The sequence below is a fragment of the Pseudonaja textilis genome, chromosome Z (assembly GCF_049901715.1).
Source record: "Pseudonaja textilis isolate UNSWEBS1 chromosome Z, rPseTex1.2, whole genome shotgun sequence".
Taxonomy (NCBI): Eukaryota; Metazoa; Chordata; class Lepidosauria; order Squamata; family Elapidae; genus Pseudonaja; species Pseudonaja textilis.
The window spans coordinates 61,652,671-61,667,205 of NC_142008.1; the positions used below are offsets into that span (position 1 = coordinate 61,652,671).

General features: G+C 39.4%; 1 protein-coding gene across 1 annotated transcript in view; it reads left to right on the forward strand.

Annotated features, from left to right (window-relative positions):
* Positions 1-14,535, forward strand: part of ITGA9 (integrin subunit alpha 9) — a 496,160-nt gene that overhangs the window by 121,272 nt on the left and 360,353 nt on the right. Inside the window, 1 exon segment of the mRNA XM_087917165.1 lies at positions 1,957-2,117. Within this exon segment, the coding sequence (XP_087773291.1) occupies positions 1,957-2,117 (161 nt within the window).

Below are 14,535 nucleotides of genomic sequence, written 5' to 3' on the forward strand. Positions count from 1 at the left end.
TTGTTGCCACTATCATTTATACCAGGGGTGTCCAACCTTTCACCTTCCCTGGGCCACATTAGAAGATGAAAATTTGGTTTGGGCCGCACATAAAATAAAATAACAGTAACGATACCTGATCATCCAAAAAAACCATAGAAAACATAGTTAACATATTAAATTTATTTGGAAGTGAAGTTAGTGAGATGTTTTTATTATTTATTATTAATTATTTATTAAAAATTATTTTTTATCACGGTTTTTTTATCACAGTTTTTTTTATCACGGTTTATTTTCCGGCCAAATTTTGCAGGGGGGGGAGGGGGGAGGAGAAAGCTCGCCCGCCTCGCGCCTACCTCTCCTCCTGCAAATGGCCCGGCTGGATGAGGCAGGACTGAAAGGCAGAAGCAGCAGCAGCGGCGGGAGCAGAAGCCTTCCCCGCCACCGCCGCCGCTTCTTCCCCCGCCACCGCGGCTGCTTCTGCTGCCACCGCTTCTTCCCCCGCCACCGCTTCTACCCCCGCTGCTGCTTCTGCCCCGTCGCTGCTTCTGCCCCTGCCGCTCGTCCCCCGCCACCGCAACTGCTTCTGCCGCTGCCGCTTCTTCCCCACTGTCTCTGCCACTTCTGCCCCTGCTGCTGCTTCTGCCCCCGCCACCACCGCTTCTTCCCCCACCACTGCGGCTTCTGCCACCACTGCTGCTTCTGCCCCCACCGTCGCTGCCGCTTCTGCCCCGCTGCTGCTTCTGCCCCGCCGCCGCTGCTTCTCCTCACCACCGCTTTTGCCCCCACCGTCGCTGCCCACGCCGCCGCCGCTTCCCCCGCCACTGCTGCCACTTCTGCCCGCGCCGCTTCTTCCCCACCGTCGCTGCTGCTTCTTCCCCGCCACCGCGAGCGCTTCTGCTGCCACTGCCCCTACCGCTGGCGGGGCAGAAGCGGCGGCGGGGCAGCGGCGGGGAAGAAGCGGCGGGCAGCGCTGGGGAAGAAGCGGCGGCGGAGGCAGCGGCGGCAGAAGCTGCGCGGTGGTGGGGAAAGCGGCGGCGGCGGGGCAGAAGCAGTGGCGAGGGGCAGAAGCGGCAGCGACGTGTGGGGGCAGAAGTGGCGGCAGGGGCAGCACGGCGTGGGGCAGAAGCTTTGGCAGCAGAAGCAGCCGCGGTGGCGGGGCAGAAGCAGCAGTGGGGGCAGAAGCTGCAGCGATGGTGGGGGCAGAAGCGGCGGCGGGGGCAGCGGCGGCGGGGGCAGTGGCGGTGGGGGCAGCGGCGGCGGGGGCAGCGGCGGCGGGGGCAGCAGTGGCGGGGGCAGAAGCGGCAACAGCAGGAGGTGGCGCTCTGATGGCGCCCGCCTTTTCTCTTGCTGCTTGGCCTGGCGCTCGCCTCGCCCCGCCTTGCGCCTGCCTCTCCTCCTCCTCCTCGCTGGCTCTGGCATGAAGGTTGGGGTGGGCACTGGGCCGCATTACGAGGCGACCTGGGCCGCATGCGGCCCGTGGGCCGCGGGTTGGACAAGCCTGATTTAAGATTTCACGTGGAAAAAAATCTAGGTGACATTTGTTTAGGCTGTACCACTAATGTGTAGAGAAATTATAGCCTGCCTGCCTGCCTGCCTTCTTTTCCTTCTTAGAATTAGTACGTAAGAAGTTAATATTGAGTAAGAGGAATAAAACTTGCACTTCTCAGTTCTTATTATCTATATAACTAGGAATATGAAGCACTAAGGAGGACCTCTTGTATGGCTGATTAGCTGCATTTACGATTGTGCTGGTTTGCTCTGGAATGTTGGCATTTATCCAAATTTGCAAATGTTCTTCTGAAATTGGGATTTGTTACTAGGACATAGAAGTGAACTTGGTACAGAAGTGACCTATCTCTAAATAGATTGAAGTTTCATAATAATCCTAAATCACAATAATGATTATAAAAAGCCTGTGATATATATTAACAGTAGAAAATAATCTATGTTATGATTTTTTTAATTTTTGCCTAGATTTGAATTATAATTTGACATCTGATGTGGCAAAGAAAGAAAAAGGATACCCAATCAGGGTTTACTTCATCTCTTCTGGAGAAGCAACGGGCCAGATCACAGAACAAGTGCAGCTTTCCTATATGCAGAAACAATGCACAAACTACCTAGCTTTTGTAAAGGTTGGTCCATGTTTGACTCATGTTATATATACTTTTATATTTCCACTTACCCTAAATTAGGCTAGAGATTATCCCTTGATGAAAATAGATGTGGAATGCATTCAGCTTTTTATTTCAGTAAGGCTAAGAATAAGTACCATGGAGTACATGAAAAGATACTTTTTAAAATTTGTGTTTTTTTAAATTTGGAAGTTTTCTGTATGGTTATTTAAAATGTTTTAAGGGTACTGGGATGAAGGAATATCTCCGCAACTGGTACTCTTTCCATAAGAAAAAAAAGTATGTCTGTACCCTGGAAATGTAGAATGCAACTGAACTAAAAAAAGCTCAAAACATTTTGGATTCCCTCAAAAGACCAGTGCATTTCTTTATACCAAAGAAGGTTATCTTGAAAAACCATGACAGTTCTGCTTTTAGTTATTATTGGCTCATTTCGCTCAACAAATATCCTGGCTAATTCATTTTCAAGTATTTGCCGTGTTATATGGCAGGATCAGAAATACAAACATAATTACTTTACTGGGACAATTGCAGACAATCCAACTCTTTCAAGAAGGGACTTTCCAAGATGCAGAAAGAAAAAATAATCCATTTGCTGGCTATCAGCTTTTCTGCCAAGTTTAGATGATGTTTTACATAAAGTTTGGGGGCTGCATGATGTGAGCTGAGGGCCACAGGTTATACTGCATTAGTTAATAAGTATCTGTTTCAAGAAGGGAACCATCAATTATATCAGAAACAGAAAGGATGCATTTATATACAATTTGTGGTGGGGAGCTGTGTATGGTGCTTTACTTAAAAAGAATTAGCTTTATTTTTTATCTTGTAGTTAAAATGGTATGGTATGAATGTTCATTTGCTTGTCTAAATAATACTAGTAAATGATTAGGATGGACATCTTGCTTAGCCTGTGTCTCATTGAAAGGAATTGATGTAGGAAGCATGAAATTATATTGAAAATACAAAAGAGTGAGATGAAAATTCAAGATCTTTCTCTGTGTATGTCATTAATAAGTCAAAGAGAGAAATATTTGTGGAATACCTGTTTTGATTTTTCAAAGACAATAAAAGTTGCAAGATTACATCTTGGTTGGTCACCAGATATTTACTCTTCTGAGCTTTCAGACTCATGCTGGAGCCCATCTTCAGGGAACTTCTCTACTGGAATACGTGTTTTGGACTACTCTGGCTGTTCGTGTTTATATGGCGCCTTCCTATCAGCTGATTGGTGTCAATACACCAACCATCACTACACCAATCTGCCAATAGGAAGACATCACATAAATATGATTCACAGAATAGCCCAAAGCACATATTCCAGTGAGAGAAGTTTCCTGAAGATGGGCTCCAGCATGAGTCTGAAAGCTTGGAAGAGTAAATCTCTGGTCCTGGTGACCGACCCAGATTCAATCTTGCAACAATAAAAATTCTCCCAAGTATTTTGCATTCTTTAAATTCCCTCTACTGTTCTCTCCTCTTTGAAGCATGTTCAGCATAAAATATAGCTTTTTTTTCTTAATATGCATACCTGCAATAGTCTCTGTTGTGACTGGTTTAGGATATACTAGCAAAAAAGAAAAAAAATGTGGGGATTGTTGTTACTATCCTTTGTTGAAAATATATCTATGGACTAAATATATTCCTAGCAGAACCAGATTGCAATAAAAGCCAAAGAACTGGGTTTTTTTAATGAATTTTCTCTGCTAAAGTAGCTTATCTAAGGGAATTCATGTGATAGGTTTTCCTGTTTCTCTGAGTAGCAGAGGATTAAAGATTTGTTCTACATCCTTTGGCTGGCCTGAAAGGCAAGGCAAACCATTGGACAGAATTAACTCAGGTTTAGTATGCAACTGATGTCCTGTTAACACTTGTTGATAAGTGCAATGTAATAAATTCAAATTAAGAGGTTAAAGACAATAAAGAGAAATAACCTTCTTTGAATCCAACTACAGGTTGTCCTTGACTTACAACCATTTGTTTAGTGATTGTTCAAAGTTACAATAGCACTGAAAAAAGTGTCCCATGACCGTTTTTCACATTATGACCATTGCAGCATCTTCATGGTCATATGATTAAAGTTTGAATGCTTGGCAGCTGGCTCGTATTTATGAAGATTGCTATGACCCAGGGTCATGTGATCATCTTTTGCGACCTTCTCACAAGTCAATGAGGAAGCCAAATTCACTTAACAACCATGTTACTAATTTAACAACTGCAGTGATTCACTTAACAACTGTGGCAAAAAGGTTGTAAAATGGGGCAAATTTACAGAACAACTTTCTTGTTTTAACAACAGAAATTCTGGTCTCAATTGTGTTCAAGGACTACCTATACTATATTTACTTAATGTTTTCTGTTATATTTAAATAAGTAAATTGATCTATCAGCAATATATAAAAATGTAAGTAATATTCTATTAAGTCTTCAATGAGTGCTTACTTAGTAAAATTAGAAATATGAGTTTTCTAAGATTTGAGCTTTAACATAAAGCCAATTGTTTTAAGAGAAGATATTACAGATGTTACAATTTCAAAATATAATGCATTTTATTTCCTTTACACTTGTTGTTTCAACCATGTATAACCATAAAGTTAGATCTAATAATTTTATTATTTCATTATTTTCCTGATTCTTTAATGGTATTTTCAATCTGTAAGGCAACTTCTGAGTCACAGAACTTTTATAATAGTTCAGATTTCATATGGCCATTACTGATTGTGCAGTAATTGCTATTCTGGAAAAAAAACCATTGATCAACATTTCTACTTAGCTCTTTAAAAAGGTATACTCCCTATCAGCTTATATGTATTTTTATTGGAGAATATCAAACATCAGTTCCAATTCTATGAGAAAAAAAAGGAATTGGTTTTATGAAAACAAGACTGTGCTTGGAACTGGGAACTCTTCTTGGGCCATATCTTTCATCGGACCTTGGCAATCATGTTGGTGATCCTATTTTTATCAACAGCTGCATGAAAAAGTGCTGTTGATTTTGAAGCCATGATGTTCTATCTGGACCTTATTTGCCTTCAGTTTTTCCTTGGAGGGTTAAGTGAAGTATGCCATATTTTTCCAATTGATCCGGAGCTCTGTTATCGGCTGCAGAGGGCTTTCCAGAAGGCATCTGAAGGCAAAACAGAGGCCAGGGCGATATGTGCAAGTGGCGGCAAGTGGCTACAGAAGAAGTGGACCAGCAATGAGCTCCTGTTGGGTGGGGCTGTTGGTGCCACCGCTGTGAAGTGAGTCAATAATCTGAAGGCAAAACAGGCCAGGGCGATGCATGCAAGTGGCAGCCACAGAAGAAGATGAGGCAGGTGTTGGGGTGTACGAGGCATGGTAAGTAGAGCAGCTCCACCCCACCCCACCCCATTCTAGCTTATTTTTTACCTGTGTGCCTACACCTTGGGGTGAGTGGGGTCTTAATTGGGGCTAATTTTGTAGGTGGGGCTTAATTTGATCACATGTGCTCAAAAACATGATAGGGCTTCTTTTCAAGGTGGGTCATCTTTTTGGAGAAACATGGTAGCCAAATATATCTTCATATTATTTTGTTTAGTTCTTCAAAATACCCCCCCATTTTATTGGAATTGTTTGAAATAAGTATAATAGTCCTGGCAAAATATTCATTTTTAGCTATTCTTCCTGGCAACAACAGTTGAAAGTTTTTCCATTTCTCCAAATCTGATTTGATTTGTTACATCAGCTTAGTATAATTGTCCTCTATAATCATTGCACATTTTGCTGTTAATTGTATCCCTAGGTACTTTACTTTCTTGACTATCTTTATGTCAATTCTTTTCATTAGCTCTCTTTTCTGTGTATCTGTAAGATTTTTAACTAGTATTTTAGTCTTTTCTTTGTTTGTTTTCAGTCTTGCGATTTCACCATATTCTTCTGTTTTTTAAATTAACTCAGGTTCAGTTTCTCGTGGATCTTCTAAAATAAAAACCAAATCATCCACAAATGCCTGTAACTTGTATTTCTCTTTTTTTATTTCCATTCCTTTTATTTCTTTGTCTTGTCTAATATAATTAGCACTTCCAAATCTGTATAAATAGTAAGGGGGATAATGGGCATCCTTGTCTTGTGCCTTTTTTATATTAACATTCTCTGTCATGTCCCCATTTACCATCATCTTAGCTGTTTGTTTGTGATATATTACCTTAATCATATTAATAAATCTCTCCCCAAAAATCCATGAATTTTAATTATAATAACAAAAATTGCCAATTGATGTTATCAAATGTTTTCTGTGTATCTAAAAAATTCAATGCCATTTGTTTTCCAGGATGTGCTTCATAATATTCCAATGTGTGTAAAATCATTCTCATGTTGTTTTTAATCTGCCTCTTTGACAGAATTTCATTCTGATCTACATGCATAAATTCATTAAAAAATGAATGAATCTTTTTAATTTTTAATCTCTGCTATCATTGAAGCATATATTTTATAGTCCTAATTCAATAAAGATATTGGTCTATAGTTTTTTTAAAAATCTGCATTAAATCTGATAAGAGTAATATTTGCTTCTATCCATGGATTTGGTACTTTCGCTTCTAACAGAACTTCATTATAAACTTCCAACATAATTGGGACTAATGTATCTTATAAATGTTTATACAATTCTGCTGGTAACCCATCTGGCCCTGGCGTTTTATTATTCTATTGTCTCTTAATTGCTTCTGTCAATTCCATCATAGTTATTTGTTTGTTCAATGCAGCCTTTACTGTGTTCAGGTACTTTAGGAAGTTCAGATTTTTCCAAGTATTGTTTTTTTCTATTTTTTGAAATTTCCTCCTGGTCATACAGTTTTCCATAATTCTCTTGGATTATTTTTTTATCTTCATTCAGGTAATAAAGAGTGCATTTCTCACCTACTAGTTGATGTATCAGGGTTTTTTTTCTTTCTTTTTTTTTCAATTTATATGCCAACCATCTTTCTGGTTTATTCACATCTTTTGCTCTTTGAAGTATTTCCTCTCTTATTGCCTTCTTTGAGAATCTCACATGTGCCTCTCTGGGGAGTTTATTCCTTCTCATGTAGCTTGTGTGTATTCTAAATATTTCATCCATCCCAGCAAACATTTCCTATTTACTCACCTCCAACACATCCGCAACAACTCTGCCATCTTTTCAGCGAAATCTTCCTCTTTTTCTCCTCAATGTTCTGGAATCTCAAAAAATATTCTGCTCTATCCATTTCCAGCATAATTACAGTTCACTCAAGATCCTTGTCTGCCTGGATGAGTCCATAATCCATCTCTTCCACTTTTTTATCTATTTGTTCTGTTTTCTCTTCTACTTTCTGGATCTGTTTTCATTTTTAGTTATTATTTGCTGGATGTTATCCATGTTATCCTCCATCTTTTGCATTCTTTCTGTCATGTCATCATGATTCTTGGATATGGCTTCTTGTAATAATTGGAATATTGATTTCATTTCTGTCTGGAAAGTTTTCAATTTTTCCTGTTGCAACATACTATCTAATGAGCATTGATTCGCTGGAGTTGCTGATGATGTTGCTGATGAAGGCACAGATACCTTTTTTCTCCCTATTTTGTTTAAATTTGTTTTACTTGTCATTTTAATTATCTTAAATAATAAGATATTTAGAAGAAATAATCAATAATAAATCAAATGGTACTCACAATGCCCAGTTTACAGAATATATCCCAGAACAATCCACCACAAAATTCCCTTTCTTTTCCCCTCTTATTGTCAGTCCCCAGGCAACTTCACACTCATTACTATTAGCATTCACAAAACTAATTTATCCATGGTCCAAAGGTTTCTTCATTGGAGGTTTGGAACTAAATGAGGTGAGTAATCAAGCAGGAAAGCCAGAGTGTGAGAGATCAAATGCCAACTGGAGTAATGTCAGTCTCAGGGAATTAGCTTTTGGCTCCCCTTTTTCTTCTTTTCTTGCGAGCAGCAGGAAGTGCACTTGGTTTGTGGGGACTGAAGTTTACTTTCCCTTCCTGCCTTTGCCCACTTTCCAGCAAAGGAATGCTGGTTTTTTTTGCTGCTTTCCCCCCAAAATCCTTGCTTTTCCTGACATTCTCTCATTCCTTCCTTCCTCCCCCTCTCCCCCTCCCCCCTCTCCCCCCTTCCTCTGTCCCACATCCCTTTCTTTCTTCCCTGCCTCCCTCCTTTTTATTCCCATTTCGTTCCTTTCTCCACACTAAAGAAGGGATGAAGGGAGGGGGAGAGATTGACAGTGCTGCCAGTGGCCCTGCTTACTGTGGCTGTGGCTTTCTCATGCAGGGCAGGATGGGGTTGGAAAGGGAAGCTGTATGGTGTGCAAGGCTGGGCTGGCAAGCAGGCCATGGAGGTGCTGGTGGTGGGTGCAGCAGTGATCTATAACTGGATGGCAGCCATACAACCTGGAACTCGGGTGAGTCTTAGATCCTCAGGGCCACTCCCACTGCACTGGCTTCACTCCCTGGGCATGCACATAGGAGGCAGAAAGTGCCCAGGGACTGGGGTTGAGACGTCGGGGTGGTTTCTCACTGGCTCTAGGGTGGATCTAAGTCTGACCAGATTCTGACCTGGATGGCAGCCATCAAGTTATAGATCTGTGTCCAGCGGGCCAGGGCTGAGGTGCCAGTGGCTGGTCCTTTGCTGTCTCCAGGGCAGCCCCATGGGCCAGATCTAGGCATATTGTGGGCTGGATCTGGCCCACAGGCCTTGAGTTTGACATCCCTGTTTTAGACAACCTTACAATCTTCTTATGTTACAATTTTTCAAAAGTTAGTCTTAACTGTTGGCACTATATTTCTAACAATATTAATCTTAGTTAATCTTTCAGATGTCACAAGGGTCTATCATGGGTGAATAGGCGGCAACATAAATTCAATAAATAAATAAATGTATCAAGCACAATGTTGGAGAAATGGGTCTGGAAATCAAACATAAGAATTCTCTTGTGTGGTTGTTCATTTATATTTACTTATTTAATTTATTTGTCATCCATCTTGCTGCTATTGGTAGTAAAAGCAATAAAACCAGGCAAACACAAATATTTAACTGCAATATAACTACAAATTGTGACTAAAAGATGAGAAGGAAAGGTGTAAAATGAGCAGGTGGGAGATGGGATCTGCTATCAGATTTATCAACCATTTCCCCCTTTGGGGGCCCAAGTCAACTGGCATAGCCAGGTCTTCAGGCTCTTCTGGAAGATCAGGAGGGTTTGAGCCAATCCCATTTTCAGTGCCATTGTAACTTTGAATTGTCACTAAGTGAACTACCTGTATTGTGGGAAGTCGAGGGCTACCTATATTGTTATTTTTTTATTTTATGTTCAAGTTGTTATGATCTTATCTCAAAATAAGGCATTTTTCTTTGAAATGAAAATCATTTTAAAATAGTGTTTCTGTCTCTTCACCTTTCAAACTATTTTAAGTCAGTAGCAAGAATACAACAGCCATATTCATAGAATCGCGGGGGAGGCTGTAATACTTGATACGGGATCAGCTTTCTTTCCAGTACGTATACAGAGTTAAGATGTGAATTTATTCATGAAACATTTAATTCTTAAATATTTTGCAGCAACATTTTTAGCGTGTGCAGGAACATCAATTAGTTTTTTCTGCCTATTAACAGAGAAGTCCTTTTTTTAAAAAAAGAACTTTATGTAGCTCTGGAAATTCTGTTACAGAAACAGGGTGATGGGGTTTGATCACTGACAAGCAGTGTAATTTTCTGTTTGCTTTGATTTAACCCAACATAAACACTTCTAACTGTAGAGTTTTATATTAGCTTGTTTGGCTGCCGTTGCACACTGCTGGCTCATATTAGCTGGTTGTCTACTGAGACTCCCATGATCCGTCACATTGTTATTAAGCCTGGTTTCACCCAGTCTATATGTGTACTTTTGGTTTTTCTTGCCTCAGTGTAGGAGTTTACTTTTCTCTGCATTGAATTTCATGTTGTTAGATAGGGCCCAGTGTTCTGATTGGTCTGTAATTTCCTGGGTTCTTTTTTCTTTTTTGAAGATGGGAACTACATCAACTGTTTTCCAGTACTCTGGTAGTTCCCCAGTGCTCCAGGATTTTTGAAAGATGTTGTGCAGTGGTTCTGAGATGACCTCTGCTAGTCCCTTTTAATAGATTCTGTGGTAGAGTTACCACATCTAAGCTGCAGACTAAAGACTAAATTTGTTGACATCTAGTGAATTTTTGCACTTCAAATGTAATAATCTGGTTCTTTGGCAACATTCAGATCCAAATTCTGGAAAAGGGAATACATGAAATGAGGTTTATTTGCCTCTTTCCATTGACAATTGGTTTAAACTTGTAGAAAAATTGTAAGGGAAACGTAAATGATTGTGTTTGCAGTCCACTTTAAGAAGCCATTTCTGATTGTTTTCTCTCTTTGCAATAGTTTGACATTTTATTTTGATATATTTTTCTTTCTTATTAGTCACTTTTAGCACTAGGCCTTGTAAATAGCTTGGAATTAAAAGGCAATTATGGCAATTAGTTCTAACTCTGAGGAATATAAATATTGGGAATGTTGTTTGTGGAATTTGCCAAACTTGGTTATATTGGAATTGGGATGCAAGCTACATGCCCAGTAAAAGGCAAAGTCTGTTTGGTTGGCACTGTGCATTTGGAAATTATGTTCAGGCACAAGGGAAAAGAGCTGGAAGTATTTAATGACAATGATGCAGCTTCAATTTAGTGAGCATCTGTTCTTCCAATCCAGTTGGCTGATATGTTGTTACCACTTTTTTCAAGGTAAGAAGTCCTCTGAGGAACATGGGCAATTAAAAAAAATGAAATATAAATAAATAAAGGCAATCCCAGAGTGGATTGCAGATTTGAAACAAATTATCATTGGAATCAGAAGCATGTCATCAGGTAATGCAAATATTAGTGTGGGCTTAAATGCAGCCAATGGACCTCTGTGCTAAAATTATCTCTTTGCATTTTGTAATGCAGGCAATGATTTTCGAGAATGGGGCAAGTAAATCTGAGCCATATCTTCTTTCTTTTTAACGGTAGTGGCATAACAACTTTTCCATGAATGTGCATTCTTGATTTTATCACTATGATTATATTTCCTAGAATTTAAAGAAATGGAACCAGCTGTGTTCTGTGTTTTCTCAGGCACAATATTGTAAACCACCTAGAGTAGCCCTCGGTAACATAAGTGCAAATAAATTTAACAAATAAAAATATGCAAACAACAGCTAACAAGTATAAAGATGTGCTAAATCATATTTAGTGGTTGTTATCCTTACGCTACATTGTTGACTGCTGTTTGTGTTTCTTGTAGCCATGTATTTAACATTAGTATAAAAGGACTCTGTCAAATTTTCAGATGACATCAAGCTGGAAGAAATAACCAAAACCATAAAAGATAAACTCAAGATCTAGAAGGCTCTTGACACTAGTTCTTAACAAAATGAAATTCAGTGGTGAGAAAAGTAGGTTCCCTCCCCCATGTTTTATTAGATTTTATTTTTGAATATACATCAATATCCATACATGAAGAGTGTGGCCCTTGGGTATAGTTCATTTTGATAAAAACATCAATAACGATAATCATAATAGTTGTTATATTAAACTTATACAATCCTAGTATTAATCATGTTTTTTTTTTAAAGTAGTTAGGGTTCTGGCTGACTTCGTGGTGATATTGGACATGAGGAGCAGGTCTCTGCTCTCCCACACCGAGTTCTCCCTTTTGGAGGGCTCTGAAAGGAGCTAAAACCACCCTGTAGGAGTAATGAAGAAAAGAGGTTCAGGGAGATCAGTAACTCTCCTGCTGGACTCAGGGCTTCTTCCCTCGATGAGAAGGTGCAGCCATCATGGCTACCACGAAGCTGGGACAATGGAGGCAACAAACAAATGTGCAGGAGCAATACAGATGAACAGTGATTGGAGCTGGGTCATAAGATTCTTTTTTATTTAGACCCTAACTTTAAAGAAAAAAGAAAGAAAGAGGAAAGTCCAGGAAAAAGAGTCTTAGAACTATTTTTAAAGTGGTGAATTACCATAGAGAGAAAAATCCTAGACTCAAAAGAAAGGAACTAAGGCGAGAAAAGCTAAAGACCTTTTAAACATAGAAAATTGGACTTTTACATTGGGCAGACATTGTTTTGGAAAGCCATTATAAAATACTGGACTATCTACTTAAATCTACTTGAATAGTTGACTTTGCTTCCATAAACTCAACTAAATTTGGATTAATTAAATCTATAAGACTTAAAACAACATTGAAACTTAAGCTGAGGATGCCATATTACATATGTATGTATTTATGTATTGAATTTATATTGCCACCTGTTCGCCCATGGCGTCATGAGGCAGCTTATAGAATATAAAACCATATTTAAAATAAAAATAAAAAACAATAAAAACTAACAAAAAGAATCAAATAAATAAATAAAGTACAATAAAACAAAATCTGGAATAAATAAATAAATCACCGCCCAACTCCCACCCTGATGACAGCAGATCATACGAGCCATTTGATGGGCTCCCATCGCACTCTGGGTTCCTCAAGCCCGCTGGCAGAACCAGGTCTTTAGTGCCTTCTGGAAGTGTATTAGAGTGGGGGCCATTCTAATCTCTGGGGGGATGATATTCCAGAGAGAGGGAGCCACCATGGAGAAGGTCTTTCTTATGGGTCCCACCAGGTGTATCTCCCTCAGGGATGGGACCCACAACATTCCCTGCCTCCCCACTCTTTTTTAAAAATAAATTTTATTAATGAAACAACAGAAAGAAAAACATTTAAAAACAATGACCGTGGTGCATACATCCTGACACACCTACTTGTCTTACATCCTCAAATAATACATATACCAAAAAGTACAAATTTACATATATACATAAATATTAATAATCATTGATACATTTACTCTTTTCTTTTTTAAACCAGGGGTAAAACTCCCAGATTTTGTAATGTTCAGATTCAGTCCTATCTTTTCTCTTGAGTTACTCTATCCATTTCGGCTCACGTCCAAATTTTTCTAATTATTTCCATCTCGTCTGGCATATCATTACCTTTCCATCTTTGGGCAAGGGCTAATCTTACAGTGGTGGTGACATGGACTATTAAATATATTATCTCTTTATTATATTTTCCCACATTGATTCCCAATAGAAAAATTTCAGGTCTAAATTCTATTTTAATTTTACACATCTTTTCTAACCAATTTCTAATTTTTAGTCAGTATGTTTGAGCTTTTTCAAATTTCCACCATATGTGGTAGTATGTTCCAATTTCTTTGTTGCATTTCCAACATTTAGGGGATAGTTTCAGATACATTATTGCCAGTTTTGATGGTGGAATATGCCATCCATAAAACATTTTGTGTAAGTTTTCTTTATATGATGCTGTCAAATATATTTTTTTATTCCTGTCCCATAAAATTTGCCAATCATCCAATTTTATACCATATTCAAGGTCTTTCATCCAGGCCAATATCGTTTCTTTCACCTTTTCTTCTTCCAATTTGCATTCCAATAATGCTTTGTAAATTTTTAAAATCAATTTCTCATCCATTCCTAATAATATTTTATCTAATTCTGTTTTCCATTTACTAATATCCCATTGTTTCATATCTTTACTATACCTCGACTGTAATTGTAGATAGGCCCACCATTCTATCTCAGATCCAGTGGTGGTGTTCGACCAGTTCTGCCCGTTTCTGGAGAGCCGGTAGCGGCGATGAGTAGTGGAGATCGAACCAGTTCTCTTCGCTGCTCTGTGTTTGGCCTACCCACCCACCTGGGCTCCCATACTCACTTTTATGGCCAGAATTCAAAACACGCTGTTTTGCACGGCACAAAATAGTGCCGTGCGACAGCTGCTGCAGCCACCAGCATTGTGCAGGCTTGCAGGAGGCAAGTTAGAATGCCTCTGCGCCTGCGCAAAGTGTGTGTTTGGCGCGCGCATGCATGCAAAGTGTACATGCGTGCAAAGTGCGGCCATCAAGCCACACCCAACAAACCAGTTGCAACTTTATTTGAATACCACCACTGCTCAAATCCCAAATCTTTTAACTCCTGTCTTGTTTTTAAATCACCCTTCTCATCAAATATGTCCTCATATGTGATAACCTGCCCTCAATGCAATAAATATGGGTACATTAATGTTTCTGATGTAGATAGCCAAATTTCAATGTAAATTTGTCGTTTAGTTTTATTCCATACATTTAGTAGGGTCTGCCTTTGAAAATAGCCATGAATTTGTTGTTTTTGCCACAAAAAGGCATGACACCCTGCCTAGATTATATCCCTCTAATGTTAACATTCTTTTATTTTTAACGCTTATCCAATCTTTAACCCAGGTCAGAGTGGCCACTCTATAATATATTTCCCAATCAGGTAGTGTCATGCCTCTGGTGGAGACTGATTCTGAGCAATCAGAGGAGGACCCAGGCCCACCCCCTATCCCTCC